Genomic DNA, 27,318 nt, shown 5'->3' with positions numbered 1-27,318 from the left:
CCAAGAGGTCTAGCCATACCTGATTTCCCCCAACAGCACAGGCACTTAAAAAATTGACTAGGTGACTAGTTAGCTAACTACATTAAAAAGCAGCACCCAAAAGGTGCAGAGAAAGAGAAAGCTGAGAGGACAAGCATTAAGGGCACAGTGCTCGGAGCTCGCTCCACCATCAGCAGTCAAATGAAAGTGGAGGAAAGTTGGGTTTCCACCTGGGGGGGGGGAGGCAGGTAACCACAATGGACACTGCTTTCTGACCAATACCATGGGCACATTCACCATATGGGCGGGGGTGGGGGTGTCGACCACAGGGAGAATTTCCAAAGGAGGATGCATCAGATTGTAAGTAAAAGTTCACATGCTGGAGTATGATGCTGAGGTAAGGAAAGGATGCTATGGCAAATACTGTGACCAGAGAATCAAAAAAGAGCTAGATAAGTTCATGGAGGATAGGTCCATTAATGGCTATTAACCAAGATGGGTAGGGATGAAAAACCATGCACTGAGAAGTGTCCCTAGCCTCTGTTTCCCAGAAGCTGGGAATAGGCCACAGGGGGATGGATCACTTGGTTACCGGTTTGTTCATTCCCTCTGAAGCAGCTGGAATTAGCCACTGTTGGAAGACAGGATACTGGGATAGATGGAGCTTTGGTCTGACCCAGTATGTTTGCTTGTTTTTGGAGTGTTGTGAATGTTATTCTTTTTATGCTGGAAAGGTACTATCAATGAATAAGGTTTTGCAGCAATTCCTTGAGGTGCTCGGATTCTGCAAACAACCAGTCTCCTTTGGAAGTTCATTCTGTAGCCCTATCCCTTTGACTCAGAGTACTTTGTCCCTAGCACTCATGTGCTTCACTTTGGGCTTTGTGATCTGCACTGTCCCACAGGAGCAAAAAACTCTCTTGGCAGTTCAAAGATTGATATTTGGTCTCTTATGCATTAAGGCACTGGTCCTGGGATGTACATACACTTGTTCCAAGACTGACCCCCTTTCACAATTACTTTTCAAGTGAGGGGTCTGAGGGAATAGGAAGGTCATGCGAATATGTAAAAGAACATGCTGAGAGATATAAGGGCAGCTCAGGTTCTGTTAGGAAGACTCCAAGGATAGAGACAATTTTCCACAGTCCCAGGCAGAGAAGAGAAGCCTGCTGGGAAGGTGGTGGTTAGAATCTCTTATGTGAGGCAAACCCCGTTTTGGTGGAGTTGTCAACATGCGATCCTAATGTGGTGCCTGAGACTGACAATGGAGGAAGAGGTGAGAAATGTGGTCCAGATAATGAAGAACAGTAAGGCAGCAGGATAAGCAGAATGGTTAAGACATATGGGGAAACAAGTGAATTCCAAAGGATTGATGCAAGTCTGTCTTTGTCCCAGTACATAAGAAGGGTAGCATCCATTAATGGAAACTATCAAATGAAACTATCAAAAGATAAGTTATTGTTGCACCGGATGAAGTTACTAGAATGGATCCTGAATACTAGAATTAGGAAAGTTGTGGAACCTGTCCCTGAACAAAAACAGTTCAGCTTTAGGAAATGATGAGGAACCATAGATGCCATGTTTGCAATTCATCAATGGATAGAGAAGTGCCTAAAACAGGGGTGAGCAAACTATGGCCCATGGGCTGGATCTGGCCCGCCAGCTGTTTTAAGACTGCCCTTGAGCTCCTGCTGGGGAGCAGGCTCTGGGACTTATGGCACTCCTCGCAGCTCCCGGAAGCAGCAGCATGGCCCCCCTCCAGCTCCTATAAGCTCCAATGGTCCCCTCTAGTGCTCCAATGGGAGCTACAGGGGCAGTGCAGCATGCAGAGCCGCCTAGCTGCGCCAATACATAGGAGCCAGAGAAGGAACCTGCCGTTGCTTCCGGGAGCTGCTTGAACTAAGTGCCCCTGGAACCTGCACCCCTGAGCCTCTCCCCATGCCCCAACCCCCTGCCTCAGCCCTGATCCCCCTTCTACCCTCCAAACCCCTCAATCCCAGCCTAGAGCACCCCAAGCCCCTCATTCCCAGCCCCACCCCAGAGCCTGGAACCCTTCCCACACCCCAACCTGCTGTCCCAGCCTTGATTCCCCTCCCACCCTCCAAATCCCTCGGTCCCAGCCCAAAGCCCCCTCCTGCACCCCAAACTCCTCATCTCTAGCCCCACCCCAGAGCCCACACCCCCAGCTGGAGCCCTCACTCCTGCCTCAACCTGGAGCCCCCTCCCGCACCCTGAACTCCTCATTTCTGGTCCCACCCTGGAGCCCACACCCCCAACCAGAGTCTTCACCCCCCCCCCCCGCACCCTAATCGCAATTTTGTGAGCATTCATGGCTTGCCACACAATTTCTATTCCAAGATGTGGCCCTCGGGCCAAAAAGTTTGCCCATCCCTGCCATAGAGCACTAACAGGATAGCTTCTGAGTTTTTATAAGACCTAGAAAAGGCATATGATCAAGTAGACAGAAGGATGCTAACAACAGTACTGAGGAAATATTGAGTGTCCAATGATTTAAATAACTATGGTGAATGCATAATTGTGATCCAAAGATATTTTGGAATAACAAGCCCCTTTGAAATGGAAGTTGGACTGTATCAGAAGTTGGCCCTCAGTCAGCTGCTTTTTATCATATTGATGGACTTTGTCAGCAGGAAGATCCCAAAGAGAAAAGGTGAGAAGCTGCTATAGGCAGATAACATAGCAATAAGGGCATCCTCAAAAAAAGACTTAAATGAAATAGTAAACCAGTAGTATGACCAACTATGCAGGCATGGGATGAAAGTGAACATGACTATGATCAAGGTCATGTGGATTAGTAGAGGTGCCATAGGGAAACTGGATATAGAGATTAATGGAATAAGACTAAACCCGACTGATCCGTTCAAGTACCTTAGTAGATGGGTTATGGAAGCAGGCATGCTTGAATGTTAGTTTCAGTCCAGCCTGGGGAGTGCTGGACGAATATGGAATAACATCTCAAGGGTTGTTTCTGACAAGCATAGGGCACTGAGACTGAAAACCCAACTGTACAGAACTGGGGTGCCCCCCAAAGCGTTCAAGATGAGATGTCTTCGTGCACTAAAAGGAGTAACATGAAGGTACAGATTTCAAAATGAAAGCATTGGGATGGAAGGCAAAGTCCATGATGTGGCTGACAAAATCCAAGTAGTACAACTTCACTGGTTTGGAGACATACAGAGGATGAATTAAGAGAACCTGGTGAAGACAGCATGGCAGGAGAGGCTGATAGGAAAGCAACCCCAGTGAAAGCCCAGGAAGCAATTGGTGAATTGCATCAAAGAAGATGGACCTTAATGCGGCCCGGGACAGACAAAGATAGCAGACGCTTGCATGACAGCCTGACCCCAAATGATGGGATATGGGGAAGTAGTAATAAATATATTAAACATAAGACCTAAGACGGGACCTTGAGAAAAATGGTAAATTATCAATAATAGTGCAGACAAGGCAAAAGTTTTATATTTTCATTCTGTATTTGGGAAAAAGCAGATGATGTTATAATATGTGATAACACTCTTCCCATTCCACTAGCATCTCAGGAAGATGTTAAACAGCAGCTACTAACATTTTTAAATTTGCAGGTCCAGATAATTTGCATCTAAGAGTTTTAAAAGAGCTAACTGGATAGATTACTCAGACATAGATGTTGGTCTTCAGTAAGTCTCAGAAGACCAGAAAATTCCAGAGGACTGGGAGCAAGCTAATGTTGTGCCAATATTTTAAAAGGATGAACAGGATGACCAGGATAATTAGAGGCCGGTCAATCCAAGTAAGATGATACAAGATTCAGTTAAGAAAGAAATAAAGGGGGTTAATATAATTCACATGAATCAACATGGGTTTATGGAAAATAAAATCAAGTTAATTTGACAGGATCTTTTTTTTAAATAAGATTAACAGTTTGGTTGATACATATATATAGACTTCTGTAAGGCATTTGACTTAATAAACACTGGCTTAATGAGGGGCTTCAAAATGTAATTGTAAACATCACTAAGCAGGTGTGTATTTAGTGGGGCCCCACAGAGATTGGTTCTTGGCCCTATGCTATTTAACATTTTTATAAATAACCCGGAAGAAAAGAAAAATTACCAATAAAAAGTTTGCAGATGACACAAAAATTAGAGGAGTGGTAAATAATGAAGAGGAGGGTGATTTGCTTCACCCTGTAAACTGGGTGCAAGTAATCAATACGAGTTTTGATATGGTTACATAAAAATATACATCTTGGAACAAAGAATGCAGGCCATACTTACAGGATGGGGGACTCTATCCTGGAAAGTAGTGACTGAAAACAATTTGGGGGGGGGTGGCATGTCTAATAGGTAGGGGAAGGCTGTGCCTACTCAAACAGCCCCATGGGGTCCCGCCCACCCTCTGTCCAGAGGGCCCCCCCGGCTGCTAGTTGGCCCCAGCCCAGGCAGGCTGCTCCTCCTCCAGGAAGGGAAGCCTGCTGGGGCAGCTGGAATTTGGGGTAGCTGGGGGGGTCCATGCACCACCCACCGCTCTTGGGCTGGAGGGCTGCCTGCCCAGTACTCTGGGGGCCGCATGCCACCCATTCCTCCAAGGCTAGAGGAGGGGCCGCATGCCTGCCACCCACTCAGCGCTCCGGGAGACTGGGTGGGGGCCACGTGCCACCCATCCACTGCTCTGGGGGGGCTGTGCGCCACCCGGTGGTCCAGGGCTGGGGAGGTGTGATGCTGTGGCCAAAAGGTTAATGCGATCCTGGAATGCATAAACAGGGCAATCTCAAGTAGCAGTAGAGAGATATTACCTCTACACTTGGTCCTACTGCAACTGCAGCTGGAATGCTGTCTCTAGTTCTGATGTCCCCAAATTCAAAAAGGATGTGGATCAGTTAGAGGGTTCAGAGTAGAGCCATGAGATTATTAAAGGATTAGAAAACCTGCTTTATAGTGATAGACTCAAGGAGCTTAACCAGGAGAAGGTTAAGGTGTGAATTAATTCCTAACTACAAGTATCAACCTGGAGAACAAATATTTAATAATGGTCTCTTTAGTCTAGCAGAGAAAGGTATAATGCCTGGAAGTTGAAGCTAGACAATTTCAGAGTGGCAATCAGGCATACATTTTTAACAGTGAGGGTAATTAACCATGGGAACAATTTACCAAGGGTCGTAGTGGATTCTCCATCACTGGCAATTTTTAAATTAAGATTGGATGTTTATCTAGAACAGTGGTTCCCAAACTTTAACAACCCGCGAACCCCTTTCACTAAATTGTGAAATCTCGTGAACCCCCTCCTAAAAACAAATATTTCCAGGGATTTAAGTTTACATTTCTTCCGCACTCCGTGGGGTTCCTTTTGCTCAACCCCATTGACCGCCCTGATCAACTGAGCTCCACTGAACTTGGGCTTCAGGTCCCGCTGACCTCTCCCTGGGACTCAGGCTGTCAGCCCTGCGCACAGCTCTGGGGTTCGGGCGGCCGGCTCCCCCAACTGCCCGGCCCCGCTCTCCCTGGGGCTCAGGCTGTCTGCCCTGCAATCGGGTCCCACCTGCTGCCTCCAATGCCCGGGGTCCTCTGGCCACCATTAGTGAAATTTTTCTGGCGAACCCCCTGTAATGTTCTGTGAACCCCTGGGGTTCATGAACCCCACTTTGGGAACCACTGATCTAGAAGATCTGCTGTGTGAATTATTTTGGGGAAGTTCTATGGCCTGTTTTATATAGGTCAGATCAGATTATCACAATGGCCCCCCTCTGGCCTTGGAATCTATGAATAATCAGATGAAAAAAAGTTATTTTCTGTGAACCCATGCTGATTGGCATTACTTACGTCACCTTCCTTTAATTCTTTATTAATCAAGTCCCATATCAACCATTCCATTATTTTCCGGTCAATGTCAGGCTGACAGGTCTATAGTACTCTCGGTCTCCCAATTTACCTTTTTAAATGTTGGCACAACTTCAGCTTTCCTCCAGTCCTCTGGAGCTTCCCCCGTGTTCCAAGACTCATCACAGGCTTTTGAGCTGGCAAGAGGAAGGGGGTGTTTCCACCCAGACCGTGGCCTCATCGCTTTTTGGCCAGGCCAAACCTGAATGGCAGTGGAACCCTGTGTGCCATGTCACAACACAGTTTACTCACGTTTGTGCTGTAGGGCCAGGCTGCTTGGGAGGAGGTGCCTGAGGAGGAGTCCGGAGAGGTCCTCTGCTAGCTCTTTTAAAACGCCTGGATGCACATTATTCAGACTTGCTGATTTTAAACATCTAAACGGCTTGAGACACCCATTCATTTGACAGGATTATGAAGTAATATCCCCTCCACACAGGACAGTAGCTTTCCAGCACAGGGTTTCTTGTATTTACCTCAAGCATCTGGTACTGGCCACTGGCAGACTGCTCTGATAGGAATTCCATTGCCTCTGTTCCTATCTGAGGCTGAATCTACATAGAGGATTTTCACATATTCTCCTGCCGTTGATCTAGCTTCACAGCTCAGTTATGGTAGTGAGAGTTACAGCAACAATGGTGGAAGGTTCAGTCCACATCTAGCAGTTTTCATCACTGTACTGTCAAACCAGGGTTGATGTGAATGCTTGTGCAGATAAGCACAGCTTTCCTGTACTGTAAAGCATCAAGCACAGTTATTTCACAAACAGGCCGACCAGTTGGGATAAAAACATTTTAGTGATTATTGGGAGGGGAGCTTATCTAAACTTAAAATAGGAAAACCAATTGGTAATATTTGTGCTAAGAATCCCACCTGGCAATCCCCAACTGAAATAGCAATAGATCTGTTGCCTACTCTGACAACTTTAGGCACATGCCTGGAGATTACTGTCCCTAGTTCTCTCTTGCTACATCATTGCTCCCAAATAGGCTTGTCTCAGAATTATCTTTCAATTGTGCTTTTTGCAATTATTCATCACTTCAAGAACTCTTACAGTACCAAATGCTTCATCCCTCTCCTATGTGCTGCCATTGCTGAGACGTGCATGCCCTTCTTGATCTGCTGTAAAGGCCAGGCTTTCACTGTGCACTTCATTTTCAGGTTATACATTATGCGTGCTGAGGAAATGTGTGGCGTTGACAGGGCTGGACTCCATCAGAGAGGAACAATGAAGTTACTATTGCCCTGATTCAGAGAGGTGGGCAAAAAGAAATTGGCTCTCCAAGCACGTCTTTGTCCCTTTCTAGAACCATCATTAATGGGTGATTTTACTGTGCTCTGTCCCCCCACTAGAGGATCCCCAGTAGAGGATCTAAGCAAAGCTTTAATTTGGGCAGCTCTCCTCACTGTGGTTTGGAAACAAATTGCAAGGTGCTGTCCCACTGCCCATAGGAAGCACAATGTTGAGCTATTGGCCTGAATTCTCCTGCGAGTGTCAAGCTGGTCACAAAAAGGACACCTACAGATCAATGTGCAAATAAGACTGTTTGCCCCATTCCCTCATTGACACATGCAACCTAAATGCAAGGGCTGAAAAGTTTTTTTTCCCCACCATAAGCTGTTTCTCCACTGGGTTCTCCTATGGGGAAGTTAGAGCAACCAGCATCATCAAGTTCCAGAAACCAATTTCCACCCAAAATGGGGCAACGTGAAGGAAAGCCACTGGATTATAGTTCAACACTGTTGTTGTATTGGAGGGGATTTCTATAATCAGATTATTGTAGGGACACACAATCATGGTACAGTGGGTCTGGACTTCTGCAGAGCAAAACAATCACTGGGTTACTTCATAGATGAAAACAAAACTAGTGTCATACATCACAGGGATAAAGTCAGCAGAGAGTGCACAGCTGGCATTGGCATTGCTTCCCTCCAATGATAATTGCACTGGATACTTCTTCATACCTAAAGAGATCAATAATAAAAAGAGAGGACCAAATATCACAAAGTCCAAACTGAACTATAACAGACTCCAAGAATGGATTGCAGGAGTAATTCCTTACATATTGTTATTATGGAGAGACTAAGACAAGCCATACCATTTGGCCAAGATTCCTGTTTCACCACTGCAGCATTCAGTAGCAGCAGCAGTATTTCTATAGCACTGAAGTGGTACAGTTCCTAAGCTTGTTTATGAATTTGTGGTTGGGCAGCCTTCTCTTAGTGAGAAATTTATGTAACATTTATAGGTTTAATATGCACCTGTCCTCATTCTGTTAAGCAAGCACACTGGCAGAATCTGCAAGCTCTGTGGCATTTCCAGTGGTCACTGCTCAAGCTCTTCCAGGTGCCTGGCCTGGAAGTAGTGATTAGCCAGGTAGCCATGTGATTAAAAACCCAGTCCTCTCCCACTACACTTGAAAAAAGTAACAAGACAGTTTTAAATCACTGAGTATTGACTTTATTATTAGTCACTTCATAATTTGTTTCAACTGAAAGACAATACACACAGCAGAATTCTAATGCAACCCATGTAAATGTTTACATCTGTTATGCTCCTCACTCACCTCTAAGACTTAGCATTTAATTAAATTTTTTTCACATCTCAAAAATCTGCAATAGTTAGAATGTCATCAGGCTCCCCTCTCAGAAAGGGCTTTTATTTTTTTTAAATACAGTCAAGAAGATGGGATTCCATGTAAAATGTAACTTACAACTTCAGGAATGAAAAAGGACTACAAGAATAAAGTGAGTTCACAGAGGGAAACATCCAATGGCTCCTTCCCTCACAGCCCCCAAGCAGAAAATGAACATGGAAAGCACACCAGTAGGTCTAAAAAAAGCCATCCTTGCTGCTCCAGAACCAGGCCTAGGGAAAGGAATGAAATGCCTGTCCCAGATGCTTCAGCATCTTCTGGGTTAAATATCCAAGGACCTGTGTAAGCAGCAGCTACTCACTGCTATTGCTTGAAAGAGTTGTTCACATCAATTCCATGTGCCGTTCCCCCAAGAAGCTGCACAAATCTCAGGACTTTTACTTGCCTCCTCCCCATCTCCTCTGCCCTTAGCCTGATTCAGCTCCTATTCCTTCTGCTGTCTCATGGCTCAAAGATATTAATACATTCACTAGAGGAGGGAAAAAATAAAGATATTCACCACCTTCTCCCAGCCCCAAACTCTCTATGCAGAGTGTTAGAAAGGTTAACTTTAAGTCTGTATCCTGCCCTCAGCACTGTCCCCCTGCATTAAAATGGGAAGCATGTCATCAGATGTGGCAGTCAACCAGACATGTACAACTGTCCCATTCCATTGGTGTGAACGTAAACAGTGCTCAAAGCACTTTACAGAAGTGGGCAAGTATTACACCCAAGTTACAAACAAGAAAACAAGATGGGGTTTAAGAGACTTGCCCAGGGTCAAGTAGCAAAGGGATTACTCACTAGGTGTGTGCAGGGGATATGAAACTCCCTCTCTAGTATGGTGTTAGCACCATTATCCCTAGCAAGAGGAAGGCAGAGACCTCCAAGGACAACGGAAATGCTTAGCCTCTTCATGATGATTATCTCACAGCCAAAGGATGGCCTCAGACTGAACTTCCTATAGGTGTACAATCCACACCACTCACCCTGCCACATGCGTTCTCCTGAATTTAGTCAGGAGACTCAGGACAATTGCACCAAAACTTTGTGTCGAGTGCAGAGAGCTCCATACATATACGAACATCTCTTCCATGGAATGAGGCTGAAGAGGAGCCAAGCACACAGGAGGAATTTATCCCAACAAGCTTTCCATTTGGAAAGCTACTGGCAAAACACTTGCTGCTCCAGAAGAGAGGAAGTAATGGCACCTGAAGCAATGAGGTATTCAGCTTCCAGTTGTACAACAGTCAACAGGCCAGAGTGACCATTTTTCTGCAACATCAGCTCTGACCTCACTAATGCCCCAGCACCACTGCTCTTCCTACAAAAAAGGAACTATTGAAGTGCAGCAGTCTTCACAGTAACGAACGACTTTGTAGCAGGTGCAGCCTTCACTGAGGAGAATTGGAGAGTTCGTGGGAACTAAGGCACAGACTTAGCTTGATACCTGAAAGTGTTTCTGAACCAGAGAGATGCCCATCATCACCCTCACTCGTGGCTGAAGTGAATGGGAAGTAATGCTCAGTGCTTCCAAGAATGGACCCTTATACAGCTATTAAATAGCACTGGGCTGCCTGTAACATCACACTTCTGTCTGAAGCAGACACCTCATCCTCAATGATTCGGCCAAGACATTGCTCTTCTTGTAAATGCTACAACCCAGGATCAGTTCTGTTCTCAAGAGAGACACTGTATGGGTACAGCTTATTCTTCCTATAGTCTCAAGCGGATGCTAATGCCAGCAGAATACAGAGCTTCTATGCTAATCAAAAAGGTCTTAACTGATCCCCTCCAAATGTTGGAATGCAAAGAGATGGCCTCCAGGAGTAAGAGAAACTAGTGCTGCTGTAGGGACCTACCCAACAATCATACTACAAAGCCTTGTGCCAATTTGACAGTATTATTTAACACCATTTTAAAAAGCAGTCTGACCATAAATCTTTAATGACCACTTTACAAAGGCAAAGGCAGAGCAGCTCTCCCTACTTTCTCTAAATGCCAAATGTCCCACACTTCTATGCAGTCTCACAGAGCCCAAGGCTACACAGCCTGCTCTGACCACCCATCAACAGTTGGTAAACATCAGATCCTGCATCCAAATCAGTTACACTGACAGATGGAAATGTTTCCAGTGAAGATCAGCACCTGGTGTCAGTCCTTTGTGACCACCTGAAGGGTTCAGGTCTCAGGACCACTGATGGGTCATCATCTAAAACGCTCTAAGGGAGAAGTAAAGCAGATTTGATACCAGTTTCCTTTGAGAAAGCATCAGGGTTGGAGACAAGACTCTATTAAAAATGCCAGTATGCTCAAGGTGAAAATCCAAGGTGTGCTCCCTCCCTTTCCCCAGTCCTAGAGGATGCTCAACACCATACATAGCTGCCCTGTCTCGCACTATGGACCTTGGCTCCCATTCTTCACCTTTCCACAGAGGTTTATGAAGCCACTACTTGGCTGACACTGCATACTAAAAAATGCACAGTGCAGCAATACATAGTTCTTCTCTGGAAATCACTGACATAGCTCTGAAGAGCACTAGACCTCAGGTCTTTGGACCCATATGCTCAAGAAACTGGCCTCCACGCAAAGAACAACTTGTTTAGTTTCAATTTGAGAATAAATGTGGGTGCCACATCAGAGTGATATGAACTTCACTGAAAAGGGAGCAAGGAGCAACAGGGTTTCATTACACCACCATTAAGTACAAAGTGGGAAAGGTCTCTTTAAACTGCATGGTCTTTATTTCAGTGCCAGTGTTACAGATACAATATAAACATCCCAGTCAGAAGAATGAACTTGGATGGAATCCAGGGGTTTATGACAGGCTTAGGAAATGAAAGGGGGAAGGGTCTGGAGTAACAGGGAAAAGTCACTTTACAGTGTAGTCTATGCTGAGCCTCCCAGCAGGCAATGGGGCCTTTTATCAAAAAGTGAAATATAGAGTGGAACGTTGCCTTTCTACCCACCTACCACAGCCAACAGTCAAGGGAATGGGCAATATCAGAGTTTTGAAATTTTGGGCATAGAGTGGGTTGGAGCTCTAGGTCTCTAATCCATTGTGATGCTTTCTGGGGAGATAGCTACAGAAGAGCCATTGTGAGTCTGCATGGCTGCAACCAATGAAGGAAAGTGAAGGAAATTGAAGTGTCAGGGCTTCATGTTCAAATATAGCACCAAATCAACTGGATCAGATCTCATCAGCATCACTTTTCCTGCGCTCTGTCCCTGACCTGCTGTCGGTATTGTACAGCTAAGGTGTCTGTGTGTATACAGCAATGCACAGAATAGGCCAATAGGAGCCTACAACCTCTTCACATATTGGAGAGAAAGAAAGAAAAAGGCAAGGCTCCCTAATGGTCTCTGGATAAGCTCTTCCCCCAAACCCCAGATGAAAGTGCCTGAAGATGGTAACCCAGCAAGTAATGACTCAAAACCACCTCACCCACCCCATGGAAAGAAGGCAGCAGAAAGAAGAGACAGCTGCTCACTTGCTGCACAGGGGCAGGAGGGGGGAGGAGAGAAAAAAGTGTTTCCTTGCAAGCAATTCCAGTCCTCTCTTCCAAGCAAGCTGTATGTTTCTTAGGGGGAAGGGCAATGTTGCTTCTGGCTGTGAATGCATGAGGGAGTGCAGAGCAGCCTCCACAAGCAGCAAGCCTCATCAGCGGAGGGGAGGAAATTAGTCTTAACAGATATGCTTCAAAAATCAGCAATCACTTCAGGAAGATTCCTCCTCATCAGCAGGTCTCATTGTTCCCCAGGTGCATGGTGCAGTTTGGGGGATTGCCAGGGATCAACCTTCTTCCCAGAGTTCCTTTGATTGGGTGGGGTGAGTAAGAATGGTGCCAGAGCCTCACTGCCAGGACTGAGGGGGGAAGTTGTTGACTTCTGCTAGATCCTGCATTGCTGAGCCCTTGTGATTATAGGTCAACTTGATCCGCATACGTAGTTGTTGCTATAAGAGAGGAAAAAACAAGATCAGGGTCTTCAGTAAACCCCAAACTCACAATCCCTCCCACAACCTCTCACCCTGTCGGTCACCTCTGGAGGAGGTAGGGATAGAGCACTAGCACTATCCCATCCTGTGGGCACACTTGTGTCACATGGGCTGCTAGGATGTGTCTCACAGGCAATTAATCTGGTAGGATGATACTCAGTTAAAGCCAATGCTGATCTAAAACAGGCAAGAGCTTTCTAATCTTCCAGTCCCTCTCATGGAAACCTGTTGAAGCCTTAGAGCACTGCTCCGTTTTCCAATCTGTGCACCCCCACAGGACTCAGTCTGCTCTGCCCCCATCCTTCTCCTCCACCCTGTACACTTCAAGACAGCTGACCAGCCCCAGCTAATGAAGAGTGCAGAAGGCAGGTCTGCGGCTGCTGGCCAGCTCTTGGGCTCGCAGGCTCTGTGGGACAGGTCCCCTGTCTAAGTTCTTGCATTTCCTCCGCTTTCCTCTGTTGCTTATTGCACAGTCTGCAGGGCAGGCTCTGTCTCAGGTCCATGTGACACTATGTAAATTTAAGTATCCAATTTCCATACAACCCTAAACTTTGACTTTAAAACTGGAAAAAGGCATCAGCTGGACAACCTTGAGGAATGAAGCTGTTTGGGAACCTGGCCCTGCTGGTGCCCGATAGATAAACAAACACTGCCCTGCCAGCCTGCCAACCCACTACGGGTGAGAGGGCAGCAGTTCAATCTCCATTACCCACGCAGTTCCTAGCTTGTCACCAATTAATGCAAGGCCTAGTGATTTGTGAGGTGGGGGCCAGAACTGAAACCAAACGCATCTTCTAGGAGGCCAGACGTCTGTGAGATGGAAATAATTCTTTATCCCTACCAAGCTGGGCAGGGTTCAGCTTGGTGACACAGGTGAAAGGTTTGGAGCCCACCAGCAATGCCCTGAGGTACCCTGTCCAAGGGGACATGCTGAATAGATCTATTATAGACTATTGCCAATGAGTTATATTAAAAGGACATTCAGGTTGCACAGCCAAGTTCTCAAAAGTCAGGAAGTGCCAGAATTAAGGCTGCCTCGGCAACTGTAATTCTACTTACTCCCTTGTCCTTATGCGTTATGATACCGTCTTTAAATTACATGAGCACATACTATTTATTCCACAGGACCCCAACCTTATTCAAATGCATGACCTCACTTGACAGGGCTGAAGAGGAAACAGCCTCAAGAACCATGAGAAAGGGGACATCCCCCTCCCCCTAAGCAGTAGAGAATACAGTGCTACTAAAGCCCAGCTCTTGGCAGCTACATGGGAAAGGGGAATTGTGTTTCTTTCTCCAGGCTTGTACTGAACCTCTGCAAGCACTGCAAAGAAGTGGCTCCAAGTTTGTCCCTCTCCACGCTCTAAACTGTGGCTCCAAAGGGCAACTCTGTTAAGAAGGTTTATATTTGATCATGAACTGAATGTGCCTGTGAGCACATCCTGTGAAGTATCTGAGTCAGACCCACCACCTACCCTACAGCCATTGGAGCAGCTGAGAGCTGGCCCTTCCATGCTGAAGATGCTCAGCAGCCCCCTTTCAGGCTGCCCATTGTATTGGAAAGAAGAGACACGTCTCTGCTAGGCTGTGGGAGCCCCTGGGAGAATAGAATCGGAGCTCAACTGGCTGTCCCTGAGCTTTGGGGAGAGCCCCAAGACAGGACACCTCTTCCCACCCCCAGCATAGCCAAGAACCAGTTACCACTCCCTGATTCTGTGTCCAGCCCTGGGATACACTAAAGCAGAGCAGAAGCTGCTTTAAGTTACACCAGCTGGCTATGGCTGAAGGCACCATATGCTATCTAACAAAAAGCCAGAGCCCAGGATGCTCCAATCAATTTCTCTGTCCCCAAAGCACCTCATGGGAGAACCACAAGGAGCTGATGGTCTGGTTCTCCACCCTCCGGGGATTCCGCAGCAAGGAACATGTGTGGCCTCCATTGCCTTATGAGAGCTAAGCAGCGCAAGGGAGCACAACAGGACAAAGAATCCGGCCTAAAATACAGAGTATGGCCTTTGACCTCTTTGAAATAATATATCCAGCCTCCGCCTGAAGAGACTGGGCGTCACCAGTACAGGGTACTGTTTGGCCAATACTGGCCAGTAATTTAAATGTTCCTGACATTTAATGTTGCTCTGACAAGCTTGACATTTTACTAAAAAAAAAAAAAAAGTGGGACTCTATGGGAAGCAAATAGCCTTACTCATTAACTGTGCAGCAAAAGAAACCAAAGAAAAACAGGCAATTTCATCCAAACCTTCCACCATCTCAGAAAGTCCATTCCACAGGCCCCCAGTGGTCAGCTTTAACCAGCAGCAAAGGTGGCCCATGCCACGCTACAGAGTAGTTACCAGGCTTTGAGTGCTTACAAGGAAACAAACCATTGGAAATGGCTTCTGGACAATGTGCCACCAATGCTGATACCCTTTCCTCAACACACCCAAACCAATTAGTCTCTGTTCTGGACCGACTCCTGCAAAGCTGTATTTACAGAGGATAACTGAGCATAAGTTGCCAGTAATGGAAATGATGCAGGGTCAGTTTTAGAGAGTTTTGGTCAAAAGCATGGAACAGCCAAACACTATTTTGCCATACAGGGTTTGTCTTCACTGAACAGTTACATCAGCATAACTATGTCCCTCAGGGGTGTGAAAAATCCACACCGCTATAAGATGTAGCTATGCTGACTTAACCCATGTTTTAGACAGCACTAGATCGATAGAAAAATTCTGTTGCCTCTCAGGGAGATCGATTACCTACAGCACCAGAATCCCTCCCATCAGTGTCTATGCTGAAGCACTACAGCAGGTGAAGCTGTGCCACTGTAGCATTTTAAATGTAGACAAAGCCTTAGCATCTAGAAGTGGCCTCCACAAACTGAAATTTTAAGAAAACACATCCCCTCCCACATTTTATAGATGGGCACTATATTTGCCCTTTTCCAGTGCTCTGGAATCTCTCCCACCTTCCATGACTTTTCAAAGATAATCGCTAAGAGCTCAGATATCTCCTCAGTCAGCTCCTTGAGTATTCTAGGATATGTTTCATCAAGCCCTGGTGACTTGAAGACATCTTACTTCTCTAATCACAGGTTTCAGAGTAGCAGCCGTGTTAGTCTGTATTCGCAAAAAGAAAAGGAGTACTTGTGGCACCTTAGAGACTAACAAATTTATTAGAGCATAAGCGCTGTAGCTCACGAAAGCTTATGCTCTAATAAATTTGTTAGTCTCTAAGGTGCCACATGTACTCCTTTTCTTTTTACTTCTCTAAGTAATTTTTAACTTGTTTCTTCCCTATATTAGCCTCAGTTCCTCTCTCATTTTCACTGGCATTCACTATGCTAGACGTCCAATCACTGCTAAACTTTTGGATGAAAAAACAAAAAAAAAAAAAGTAATTTAGTACTTCTGCCATTTCCACATTTTCTGCTATTGCTTCCCCTTCTCACCCCCTTGAGTAACGGGCTTGCCCTGTCCTTGGTCTTCCTCTTGCTTCTAAAGTATTTGTAGAATGTTTTCTTGTTACCCTTTATGTCTCTAGCTAGTTTAATCTCATTTTGTGCCTTGGCCTTTCTAATTTTGTCCCTACATACTTGTGCTATTTTATACTCATTCTATGTAATTTGACCTAGCTTCCACTTTTTGTAGGACTCTTTTTTGAGCTTCAGATCATTGAAAATCTCTTGGTGGTTTCTTGCCATACTTCCTATTGATAGTTTCCTATTGTGGCCTTAATAATGTGTCTTTGAAAATCTGCCAACTCTCTTGAACTGTTTTTCCCCTTAAACTTGCTTCCCATTGGATCTTACCTACCAACTCCCTGAGTTTGCTAAAATCTGCCTTGATGAAATACATCCTTTGGGGAAGGGCTGGAGTGGGGGCGGGCAGCGTCAGTGATGCGGCCCTAGGGCCAATGCACTAGTCCTCATGTGGCCCTCGTGGTCATTTGAGTTTGAGACCCCCTGGTCTTGACCCTGTTTCTGTTGCTTTATGATGAACATAGATGGCCTCAACTTTTTAAAGAAAGTATCTTTTGTTTTCTACATTAGAAATTCAGGTCTTTTCAACCCTGGAAGCCTCTGTGATGACTGTAAAACTGAGGGAATTATGACATCACAGGAGACAAAGTCAGAGCAGTTGAGAGGAAGGGATTTTTTAGTCAAAATGTTTAAAACAGCTTAATTTCATTCTTTATAACACACATTAAACTCCAAGCACTATGAACACTCCAGTGAAAGCCTGTCTTTGCTCAAGATTAAGGATCAAGTAAGTTTTCAATGTACATCTGAGACGCTAGAAAATGCTCCAGCAGGAAAGACCAGGATTGGCATTCCTAAGGTTAAAAAGGCACCATCCTTTCAGGTTACCTTCATACCTCAGAAAGCCAGTGTACAAACCCAATATCCATTTCCTTTATAAGCCACCACAATAAAGATTCTGCACTCAGAACTTGTTTAACTTTCTGCGTGCGATGCCTAAAACAGAAGAGACCCCAGGACCTTTTGCCAAAGGCTGAACTGGCTCCACGGGGACAACAGGAGCGCAGTGCAGTAAGGTCAAAAGATAATTAAGTCCAAAGCTGACTGAGGATTTACAAGGGATCTCACTAAACTGGGTGACTGCGTGGCAAAATGGCAGACGAAATTCAATGTTGATAAATACAAAGTAATGCATATTGGAAAAACTAATCCCAACTATACATCCAAAATGATGGGGTCTAAATTAGCTGTTACCACTCAAGAAAGATCTTGGAGTCATTGTGGATGACTGAAAATATCTGGTCAATGTGCAGCGGCAATCAAAGAAGCTAACAGAATGCTAGAAATCATTAGGAAAGGGACAGATAAGACAGAAAATCTCATAATGCCACTATATAAATCTATGGTGCACCTACACCTTGAATACTGAGTGCAGTTTTGGCCATCCCATCTCAAAAAAGATTATTAGAATTGGAAAAGGTGCAGAGAAGGGCACAAAAATTATTAGGGGTATGGAACAGCTTCCATATGAGGAGAGAATAAAAGACTGGACTGTTCATCTTAAAAAAAAAAAAAAAGATGACTAAAGGAGTATATGATAGAGGTCTATAAAATCATGACTGGTGTGGAGAAAGTGAATAAGGAAGTGTTATTTACTCCTTCTCGTAACACAACAACTGGGGGTCATCCCATGAAATTAATAGGCAGTAGGTTTAAAACAAACATAAGGAGGTACTTCTTCACAAAAGGCACAGTCAACTTATAGAACTTGTTGCCAGTTATGTTGTGAAGGCCAAAAGTATAACTGGGTTAAAAAAAAATTAGTTCATGGAGGATAGGTCCATCAATGGCTATTAGCCAAGGTGGTCAGGTATGCAGCCGCAAGCTCTGGGTGTCCCTAAACCTCTGACTGCCAGATGGCACTGGATGACAGGGGATATACTACTCAATAATTGTCCTGTTCCGTTCACTCCCTCTGAAGAACCTGGCATTGACCACTCTCAGAAGACAGGATACTGGGCTAGATGGACCTTTGATCTGACCCAGTATGGCTGTTCTTATCATAAGTCATTGGATTCACCAGGAAAAAGGTCTGTTTTTCCATAGCCCTTTTCTGACTATAACTACACTACACTGCCAAGGTGGGTAAAGTAATATCTTGTCTCTCTAATATCTTGAAAACATGGCTACATCAACACTGCAACCATAACTACACTGTCACACCACCAGCGATGATTCCCCAGGAACAAGCCCGAAATCTCTGCTTGAGAACACGCAGCACTAAACCCCCCAGTCTACCAAACAGCCATGAGAACCAGGCTCAGGGATTCCTTCTATCAGTGGACTGCTCACCTTCTGTGGGTTCAGAACTTTGATGACCTGTGTGATGTTCCCTGTATTAAATGCTGGGATGATGCTGCTGCTGGGAGACAGGAGCTGCAGCTGGAATGTCTGAAGAAAAGGGAAAAAACTTTCAGAAAGCTGATTACACCAAGCATTTAGCAGATATAGCTACACTGCCACCCGAGGTGGGGAAGGAAAGACCATCTCCTGCTGTTTACAGCAATGGTGAAAGCACTACTGAGAGACTGCTTTAAGGAAGTTCCTTGGTCTTTTCTCCTTTTAGAGAGGTCAGGAGCACGCAGCATGCCTGCAGCACTCAAGAGGCCGGAGGGTTTTCATCTCTCCTGCTTTCTCACAGGCTGAAATCAGATTGACATAACTGCTGGCAGATGGGGAAGAGGCAGAGCCTCACTGCCCCGAAGGCAGAACTGCTTCTGCTGTGCTCCTAAGCAAACAGCCTGATAACCATAGGAATGATTCTGCCACAAGGCTGAGTCGCACTGGTTCTCAGGGAGAAAGGCACCGTCTCCATTCTATCACAATCTGAGACTAGCTCTTCACACATAGCCAGGAAACCTACTCTCACTTGGAGAGCCGCTAAGTAAACATGTTTCAGAGCAGCAGCCGTGTTAGTCTGTATTCGCAAAAAGAAAAGGAGAACTTGTGGCACCTTAGAGACTAACAAATTTATTAGAGCATAAGCTTTCGTGAGCTACAGCTCACTTCATCGGATGCATTTGGTGGAAAAATACAGAGGGGAGATTTATATACACACACAGAGAACATGAAACAATGGGTTTTATCATACACACTGTAAGGAGAGTGATCACTTTAAGATGAGCCATCACCAGCAGCCGGGGGGGGGGGGGGGGGAGGAGGAAAACCTTTCATGGTGACAAGCAAGGTAGGCTATTTCCAGCAGTTAACAAGAACATCCGAGGAACAGTGGGGGGGAGAAATACCATGGGGAAATACTTTTACTTTGTGTAATGACTCATCGGGGTCGGTCCTGGGGCCCGTTTTGTTCAATATCTTCATAAATGATCTGGAGGATGGTGTGGATTGCACTCTCAGCAAATTTGCGGATGATACTAAACTGGGAGGAGTGGTAGATACGCTGGAGGGGAGGGATAGGATACAGAAGGACCTAGACAAATTGGAGGATTGGGCCAAAAGAAATCTAATGAGGTTCAATAAGGATAAATGCAGGGTCCTGCACTTAGGATGGAAGAATCCAATGCACCGCTACAGACTAGGGACCGAATGGCTCGGCAGCAGTTCTGCGGAAAAGGACCTAGGGGTGACAGTGGACGAGAAGCTGGATATGAGTCAGCAGTGTGCCCTTGTTGCCAAGAGGCCAATGGCATTTTGGGATGTATAAGTAGGGGCATAGCGAGCAGATCGAGGGACGTGATCGTTCCCCTCTATTCGACACTGGTGAGGCCTCATCTGGAGTACTGTGTCCAGTTTGGGCCCCACACTACAGGAAGGATGTGGATAAATTGGAAAGAGTACAACGAAGGGCAACAAAAATGATTAGGGGTCTAGAGCACATGACTTATGAGGAGAGGCTGAGGGAGCTGGGATTGTTTAGTCTGCAGAAGAGAAGAATGAGGGGGGATTTGATAGCTGCTTTCAACTACCTGAAAGGGGGTTTCAAAGAGGATGGCTCTAGACTGTTCTCAATGGTAGCAGATGACAGAACGAGGAGTAATGGTCTCAAGTTGCATGGGGGAGGTTTAGATTGGATATTAGGAAAAACTTTTTCACTAAGAGGGTGGTGAAACACTGGAATGCGTTACCTAGGGAGGTGGTAGAATCTCCTTCCTTAGAGGTTTTTAAGGTCAGGCTTGACAAAGCCCTGGCTGGGATGATTTAACTGGGACTTGGTCCTGCTTTGAGCAGGGGGTTGGACTAGATGACCTTCTGGGGTCCCTTCCAACCCTGATATTCTATGATTCTATGATTCTATGATCCATTCCCAGTCTCTATTCAAGCCTAAATTAATTGTATCCAGTTTGCAAATTAATTCCAATTCAGCAGTCTCTCGTTGGAGTCTGTTTTTGAAGTTTTTTTGTTGAAGGATAGCCACTCTCAGGTCTGTAATCATTTGACGGAGAGACTGAAGTGTTCTCCGACTGGTTTTTGAATGTTATAATTCTTGACGTCTGATTTGTGTCCATTTATTCTTTTACGTAGAGACTGTCCAGTCTGCCATGTACATTGCTCAAACTGGACAGTCTCATCTTAAAGTGATCACTCTCCTTACAGTGTGTATGATAAAACCCATTGTTTCATGTTCTCTGTGTGTGTATATAAATCTCCCCTCTGTATTTTCCACCAAATGCATCCGATGAAGTGAGCTGTAGCTCACGAAAGCTTATGCTCAAATAAATTTGTTAGTCTCTAAGGTGCCACAAGTACTCCTTTTCTCTTTAAGTAAACATGCATGCACAAGTCTTCCCAACTCAGCCAAACCAAACTGGATTGTCTCTGGGACACAGGAAGGCACCTTTCATCCTACCAAATTTCATCTTCTTACTCCTACCTGCTTCAGAGTGAGAGCTGTTCAAAGGACTCTTCTGGCTGTAGATAATGATGAGTGTGTCTTGTTCTCAAAGAGAAGCTGAACAGTTTAATCAGACTTCCCAGAAGGATCCCCCTAACCCCAGGCAGAGTCAGGCCTGGGAAAGCTCAGCCCTGCTCAACTCTAAATACCATCTTAAAAACAGGACTATTTGGGCAGCTTGAGATCTAAGAAAACAGCTTAACAGCTTTAACTCCTCCTTATGCTTCTTGGAGCTTCGCTTCCTCTGTGCAAAAGGGACAAAACAACAGCAAGAATTTGGAAAAAGACAGGGGGCTAGCCACCCACCCAGTCATGGCAGCTCTACCTTTGGTACCGCAGCCTGGAAAACGAAGTCTGTCATGTCCAGCTCTGTGCTGTTGGAGGCTTGTATCGTGATCACGGTGACACTGGGGTTGGTGTTCGATCTCTCAAAGGTGAACTCTATCTTCAGTCCATTCTTGCTGTATGCAGTGATGGAGGGGATGCCTACAGCCGAGGGACAAGAGCAGCAGCCCAGTAAGGACCTGGAGAGCATTCTCAATGTCAGCAGGCCCACCTGCCGCCCCTAACCCTACGTCCAGAACGTAGAGAACTGCTCTACTTTTCCCCCTTATTCCATCTCCTCCTTCACCCCTTCACACATTGCTCCTGAGCAAACCCAAACCTCCTCCTTGTTACCAGACCCCTGATGGTTACAATAGCTCCATGTGCTTGGGGTTCCTATGCTCCTACCAGCAGCAATATCATTGAAGAGAGGTTGTGATGAGAGCCCATCCAACAGGAACGGAGGCTGCGATATCTGCGGGGCAGGGACCAAGGCTGGAGAAGCTAGAGAAAGCAGATTAGAAGAAGGTAGAGTTTAGCTAGCAGGAAATATAGAGTGGCTTTTCCCAGCTCAAGGATTAGCTAGAAGGAGCGTGCTATTTTTACAAACAAGAAACCCAATAAGGCCATCTCCTTTCCCCAAGGATGACCTCAATCTCAGCCATCACCAGCAAGGGGTCTCTCCTGTCAAGCCAGCAGGTCTCCAGGCAGAGAGAACACCTCTCCCCTCTCTTGATTCTCTCCTGCCAGGCTGAGAACCTGTCCCAGGACAGAGGAACACTCATCTCACTCCAACGCATTTCCCACCCTCTCCATATTAGCCTTGGACCAAGCCCCCTGTGAGAGGGCATGCAATGCCATTGAACCTCATCCCCTGCCAGAGGAATGGGGAATCTCCCTGCCTCCCCTGCAGAAGACCCTATCCCTGGAAAAAGAATAGGGAAGAATGCCCCTCTTATCGTGGCCCAGCTCCTCCCATCAAGCTGAGGGACCTGGAATACATCTCAATAGCTGCAGACTGGTCTCACCTGTTAGGTTGAGATCTCCCAGGAGGTCAAGGAGCTCCCCACCGGCAGAGGCTGGCTTGCTTGTAGGGGCAGTTGGAATGACTGGGGTTATATCATTTCCTCCCAATAAGTCCAACAAGTCATTTGCCTAATAAAAAAAAGCAATAAAACCCCTGTTATCTTCTCAGCTCCCTGCTACCTTCGTGTTTACCTGTGACAAATGCCACTTGCTCTCAGATGAAAAGGTCCCTCTCTCAGTGATCTGCCTGTGAAGCTCTTACACTAGTCTCGGACTAAGGCTGACAATTTGCGCTCAGCAACTTAAGCTGTCTAGTTTCCAGGGGTCTCAGAAAGACAGCGGGAGGTGCTGTGCCAAGGAGGGGAGGAGTTTCTGAATGCTGAGAGGCAGGTCACAACCTGTAGGTGGGATTTTACTCCATCCACCCCACCTGCTCCAGCCTGCACTCCTGCTGTGGCACCTTTCCCTGATGCCAATCCTTGAGTCCCTTCTTTTGCCTGGGAATCAGCAGGGGAGAGCGAGGTTGCATCAGGCAGGCAGACACAGGTCAGAGAAGCAGAGATCCCCTTGGCTTACTAGGGAGAGGGAAATAGTCTTCCAGCACCTGGGTCTGACAGGACAGTGGGAGAGTTACACCAGTTGAAGAGAGCACCTTCCATTACCTGGCTGGTGGGCTGCAACCCAGAGGGGGGAGGTTTGGTTTCCAGCACTGCTGGCTCTGTCTCTCCATTGGTCTGTACAATCTCAGTGGGGCCATTTGTGGTCACCTTTTCCATAACTGGCATTCTCTCAAGTAGGGCTGACCTGAAAGAAGCTGACATGGTTACACTCTGGGCCATCTACCCTGATCCCAATCCAAAGTACTTGAGATGGCAAGGATGATGTGAAGAGGGTGCCCGGCCTTTTGCTTTAGCTCTACGAGAAGAGTTGAACTCTGGGATCACACAACTGAGCTTGAGCTGATTAAAGACTGGGGCCACTCCATCACCAGCATAAACCTGGTTATTGACAGGTATTGTCTTTATAGGCAATACAGAGCCCTGCCCTGCACCTACATGGGACAGGTCCCATTGCAGAGCTAGGATAGGGAAGCCCAAGACTCAGGGGGAGAAGACCTAAGCACACTGGGGCATGGAGTAGGTGGTCACAAAAGACATCCCTGCTCGACTGCAGATGCAGGTGAGTTAGAGCAACTGACTGCGTTTTCCTGGCAGGCATGTTTATCCAGCACAAGGCATGGTGATGGAATGGGGAAGGCAAGCACACACGCAGCAAACTTACCCAGGTTCCAGTCTTTCAGGAGAGCTACTAGGTAACAGTCTGAGCACAGAGAGACTGCGTGTGTAGAAGGGGTGGATGAGAGGAAAGATGGGATGCAGGACATGCTACCAAAGTCAAAGAGATGGAAGATGAGAGCCACCCCTTGATATGAACTACTTGGGGGACACCCCACAGACACTGCGCAGGATGCTGAACAGACTATTAAATTGCCTATGTGCCTCTGAGGGCTAGAAAATGAAAAATGTCACATTGCCAAGGAACCTGAGCCCCGTGACTGTGCATTCTTAGCCATTACTAAAATTTTCAGGAGTGAAAACAATCAACCTCGGAATCACTCCGGTGTAACGAAGGCCAATACACTCACCACCCCAGCACTTCAAACCCTTTCTCACAAGGCTACACAATCAAAGTTCATGGTTCTTTTTGCTCTAAGGCAAAGCTTCCTAAACTGTCTTCTGCAGTGCCCCTGCGTGCATTTGCAAGGAGCTGGGTGATCATCTGATGTTGGCGCCATCATGTTTCCAGCAGCTAAATTCCATTAGAAGAAGCTTTCCTCCTGTGACCTTATCATGAGAGCCATTACTATAATTGCCACAGAGATGTTATGGCATCACCAATGGGAAGGGAGCTGGGTTCCATGAAATTGTGAATGGAGGAGGCACGGACAAGACAAGCTATTAAAATGTAGTCCTCAGAAGCCCAGCTCTAGGATGCTGAGGAACTGGTTCTGGAAGCCCTGGTCAGCATATGGAACTGGCTGTCTCCCAGTGTTGTCACTGGACTCCCATTATCTTTCCTTTGTACCCAAGTCTGGGAGGAGGAGGACAGACCTGTCTGGATATTTCTTGTGGGGTGGGGACTGCCTGTGAAGTGGGCTGTAGCTCACGAAAGCTTATGCTCAAATAAATTTGTTAGTCTGTAAGGTGCCACAAGTCCTCCTTTTCTTTTTGTGGATACAGACTAACACGGATGCTACTCTGAAATCAGTCTAAAAAGAGACTCACATGAGAAGACTACATCAGACAGTACAGGAACGCTAATCTAGCAGACAAAGGCATAACAAGCAGACAGCTGGAAGTTGATGTCAGCAAAGTTCAATCTGGAAATAAGATGCACATTTTAACAGTGAGGGTCAATCACTGAAAGCTTCCCAAGGTACATAGTGGGTTCTCCAGCACTTGATATCCTTAAACCCAGGCTGGTGTCTTTCTAGAAGATATGCTTCTATCTCAAGCACAGGCTGTGGTCTTGATGCAGAATCACTGGGTGACATTCTCTGGCCCAAGTTATGCAGGAGGTCACCTTCTCACCTTAAATCTTTCTTGTACTCACCTCATGTGATCATACTTCTTGAAAAGTGCATTGTACTCCACTGCCCTCTGCTGGAGCTCCACATCAATGCTGCTGCCATAGATGGACACAACCTTCTTAATGCGGCTGAGGGGCAAGAAACCAATAATGAAACCAATAAGCCCTGAGCAAGGGCAGAGTGTTCCCCAGACATGAGCTCAGAATTCTCCAGCAAGCGTCCATGTAACTGGCCTGTAACCCAATAGGGACAGTGTTGTTTCTAATTTACTACCTTGGTAACTATGCAGGCCCATGATTAGGGCCCTACCAAATTCACGGCCATGAAAAATGTCTCAGACAATGAAATCTGGTGTCCCCCCCTTCCCCCACCCGTGAAATTTGGTCTTTTGTGTGCTTTTACCCATGGGCAGTTGGTATAATAGGCCTAGGGAGGCTCTGGCTCCCTTGGCGCTGCCACAGCCGCCAAACTCCCAGTTGCAGGGCTTTGGGGGGAAGTTCCTGATTTATTGTCCCATACAGGTTCTGGGGCAGCTGAGGAGGTGGTATGTGCTATTCAGCTTCCTGGATTCATCAGTAATCTCCCTGGAGTCCAGGGAGATTACTGATGAACCCAGGAAGCTGAGTAGCAAATACTGCCTCCTGAGTTGCCCTGGAACCTGCATGGGGCATATCAAAAGCTTCTTCCGGACCAGAGATGCTTTTCCTCAGGTGGTTTGGGGAGGGGAGGCACAGCAGATGGCCCAGGACTCCTCTGGGTGGGGGGGCCCTCAGAGCTTCGAGCAGCCAGGGGATTCTCCAGCCAAGGGGGGAAGCAGGGGGTCTTGGGGCTTCAGATGCTGGGGAGAGGGGGCACGTTCACCATGGGTGAAAGGGGCGGAGCCGGGGCTAACCTCCCCAAAGGGGGGCTCCACCCGCTGCTCATGCTTTTACCTTATACTATACAGATTTCACGGGGGAGACCAGTGTTTCTCACATTGCGGGGCCTGACCTAAAAGGGAATTGTGGAGGGTCACAAGGTTATTTTAGGGAGGTTGTGGTATTGCACCCTTACTTCCGCACTGCTGCCTTCAGAGCTGGGTGGCTGGAAAGTGGCAGCTGCTGACCCAGCTCCGCAGGCAGCAGCGCAGAAGAAAGGGTAGCAATACCATCCCATGCCATCCTTATTTCTGTGCTGGTGGTGGCCAGCCAGCAGCCGCCGCTCTCCCACTGCCCAGCTCTGATAGCAACGCTGCCACCAGCAGCAGCACAGAAGTAAGGGTAGCAGTACCGCAACCCCCCTACAATAACCTTGCAACCCCCTCACACCTCTTTTATGGGTCAGGACCCCTACAATTACAATTCCCTGAAATTTCAGATTTAAATAGCTGAAATCATGAAATTCACAATTTTTAAAATCCTATGGCTGTGAATTTGGTAGGGCCTACCCATGATGCTATGCTGTCTGACACTTTGCTGTAATACTACTGGGCACATCAGATCCTCAGTGCCAGCAGCATGCCCAACAGTGCTAGACAAGCCACCTGCAAGCAACACGGCTGCTCATTCCCTTTGAATTATGGACAGAGTGAATTCAAAAGGGAAACTATATACATAAATGAGGATTCACTTCCGCAACAGAGTATTTTCAAGTGAAGTCACACGGTCTCCACACAGAGCACAGACCATAACGAACAGGGAGAGCACGACACATACAAACCCACACAACACTCTTCATACATGTATGCAAGGCAGGATCACAGAGTCTAAGCAACAGGAAAACCCCTTATGGTCCATGAAGGCAAAAGCTACATCACAGAAATCCTCCCTCCGGCCCCACTGCAGCTTGTGCCCTCCTGCCTGCCACATGCATGTCCTGCTGGCCTTCACCAGCACACCCTCCCCATGCAGTTCGAGCACCCAAGGGAGACTCACTTGACAGTGCAGGTGAACCTCGTGGAAAGCTTCATGATGGCGGTGAGAGCGTAACCTCGTGTAACGGATGCAGACATGTTTGATATCAGGACACTTTCTAAAATATCGAGTACTTCCTCTTCCGTTACCTGAGCAAAGCAAGTGCAGCAAGTTAGTGTCCAAGAAAAGAGATGGGCTCTGCTGCACAACCTCCTGGGCACACTCCCAAGCCATTGTTTCCCTCTGCTCCTACATCACCGAGGAGGATATGGGCTGGTGGGTATATTTATGGGCGGTCCAACCCTGTGTGTTCCATTTCTGGGACAGGCATGCAGAGCACTGGATTGGCACTGAAAAATCCATTTAAAAATTAAAATCCATGAATTGATGGATACAAATTGATACATTTATAAATTGCATTTTCCCCATACACCAAGGAGAAGTAGCATTAGCAGTGCAATGCGCAGCCCCTGCTTGGCCAGAACACCCAGCCAGATTAGCCCCCAACCCTTCCAACTCGACATCAATGCCAGGAGCTTCCCAGAGTTAGAATCGTAGAATCATAGAATCATAGAATATCAGGGTTGGAAGGGACCCCAGAAGGTCATCTA

General features: G+C 46.5%; 1 protein-coding gene and 1 long non-coding RNA gene across 5 annotated transcripts in view; one reads left to right on the top strand and one right to left on the bottom strand.

Annotated features, from left to right (window-relative positions):
- Window positions 1-339: 339 nt before the first annotated feature.
- Window positions 340-18,005, top strand: LOC122456233. The gene is made up of 3 exons (XR_006274992.1): window positions 340-566; window positions 7,378-7,383; window positions 17,971-18,005. It is a non-coding gene; the product is annotated as an uncharacterized LOC122456233 (long non-coding RNA).
- Window positions 8,291-27,318, bottom strand: part of AP1G1 (adaptor related protein complex 1 subunit gamma 1) — a 107,319-nt gene continuing 88,291 nt past the window's right edge. For all 4 annotated transcript variants that reach the window (XM_038367788.2, XM_043494732.1, XM_038367787.2 and 1 more), the window contains 8 exons: window positions 26,729-26,856; window positions 24,839-24,943; window positions 22,888-23,029; window positions 22,228-22,354; window positions 21,608-21,703; window positions 21,201-21,361; window positions 18,316-18,414; window positions 8,291-12,443 (listed from right to left, as the gene is read on the bottom strand). In XM_038367788.2, coding sequence (XP_038223716.1) covers window positions 12,342-12,443; window positions 18,316-18,414; window positions 21,201-21,361; window positions 21,608-21,703; window positions 22,228-22,354; window positions 22,888-23,029; window positions 24,839-24,943; window positions 26,729-26,856 — 960 coding nt within the window. In that variant the 3' untranslated portion in view covers window positions 8,291-12,341. The remainder of the gene's footprint in view (window positions 12,444-18,315; window positions 18,415-21,200; window positions 21,362-21,607; window positions 21,704-22,227; window positions 22,355-22,887; window positions 23,030-24,838; window positions 24,944-26,728; window positions 26,857-27,318) is intronic.

This window comes from Dermochelys coriacea, chromosome 12 (genome assembly GCF_009764565.3).
Source record: "Dermochelys coriacea isolate rDerCor1 chromosome 12, rDerCor1.pri.v4, whole genome shotgun sequence".
Taxonomy (NCBI): domain Eukaryota; kingdom Metazoa; phylum Chordata; order Testudines; family Dermochelyidae; genus Dermochelys; species Dermochelys coriacea.
The sequence above is the reverse complement of the archived record's forward strand: the minus strand, read 5'-3'. Positions and strand labels throughout refer to the sequence as shown.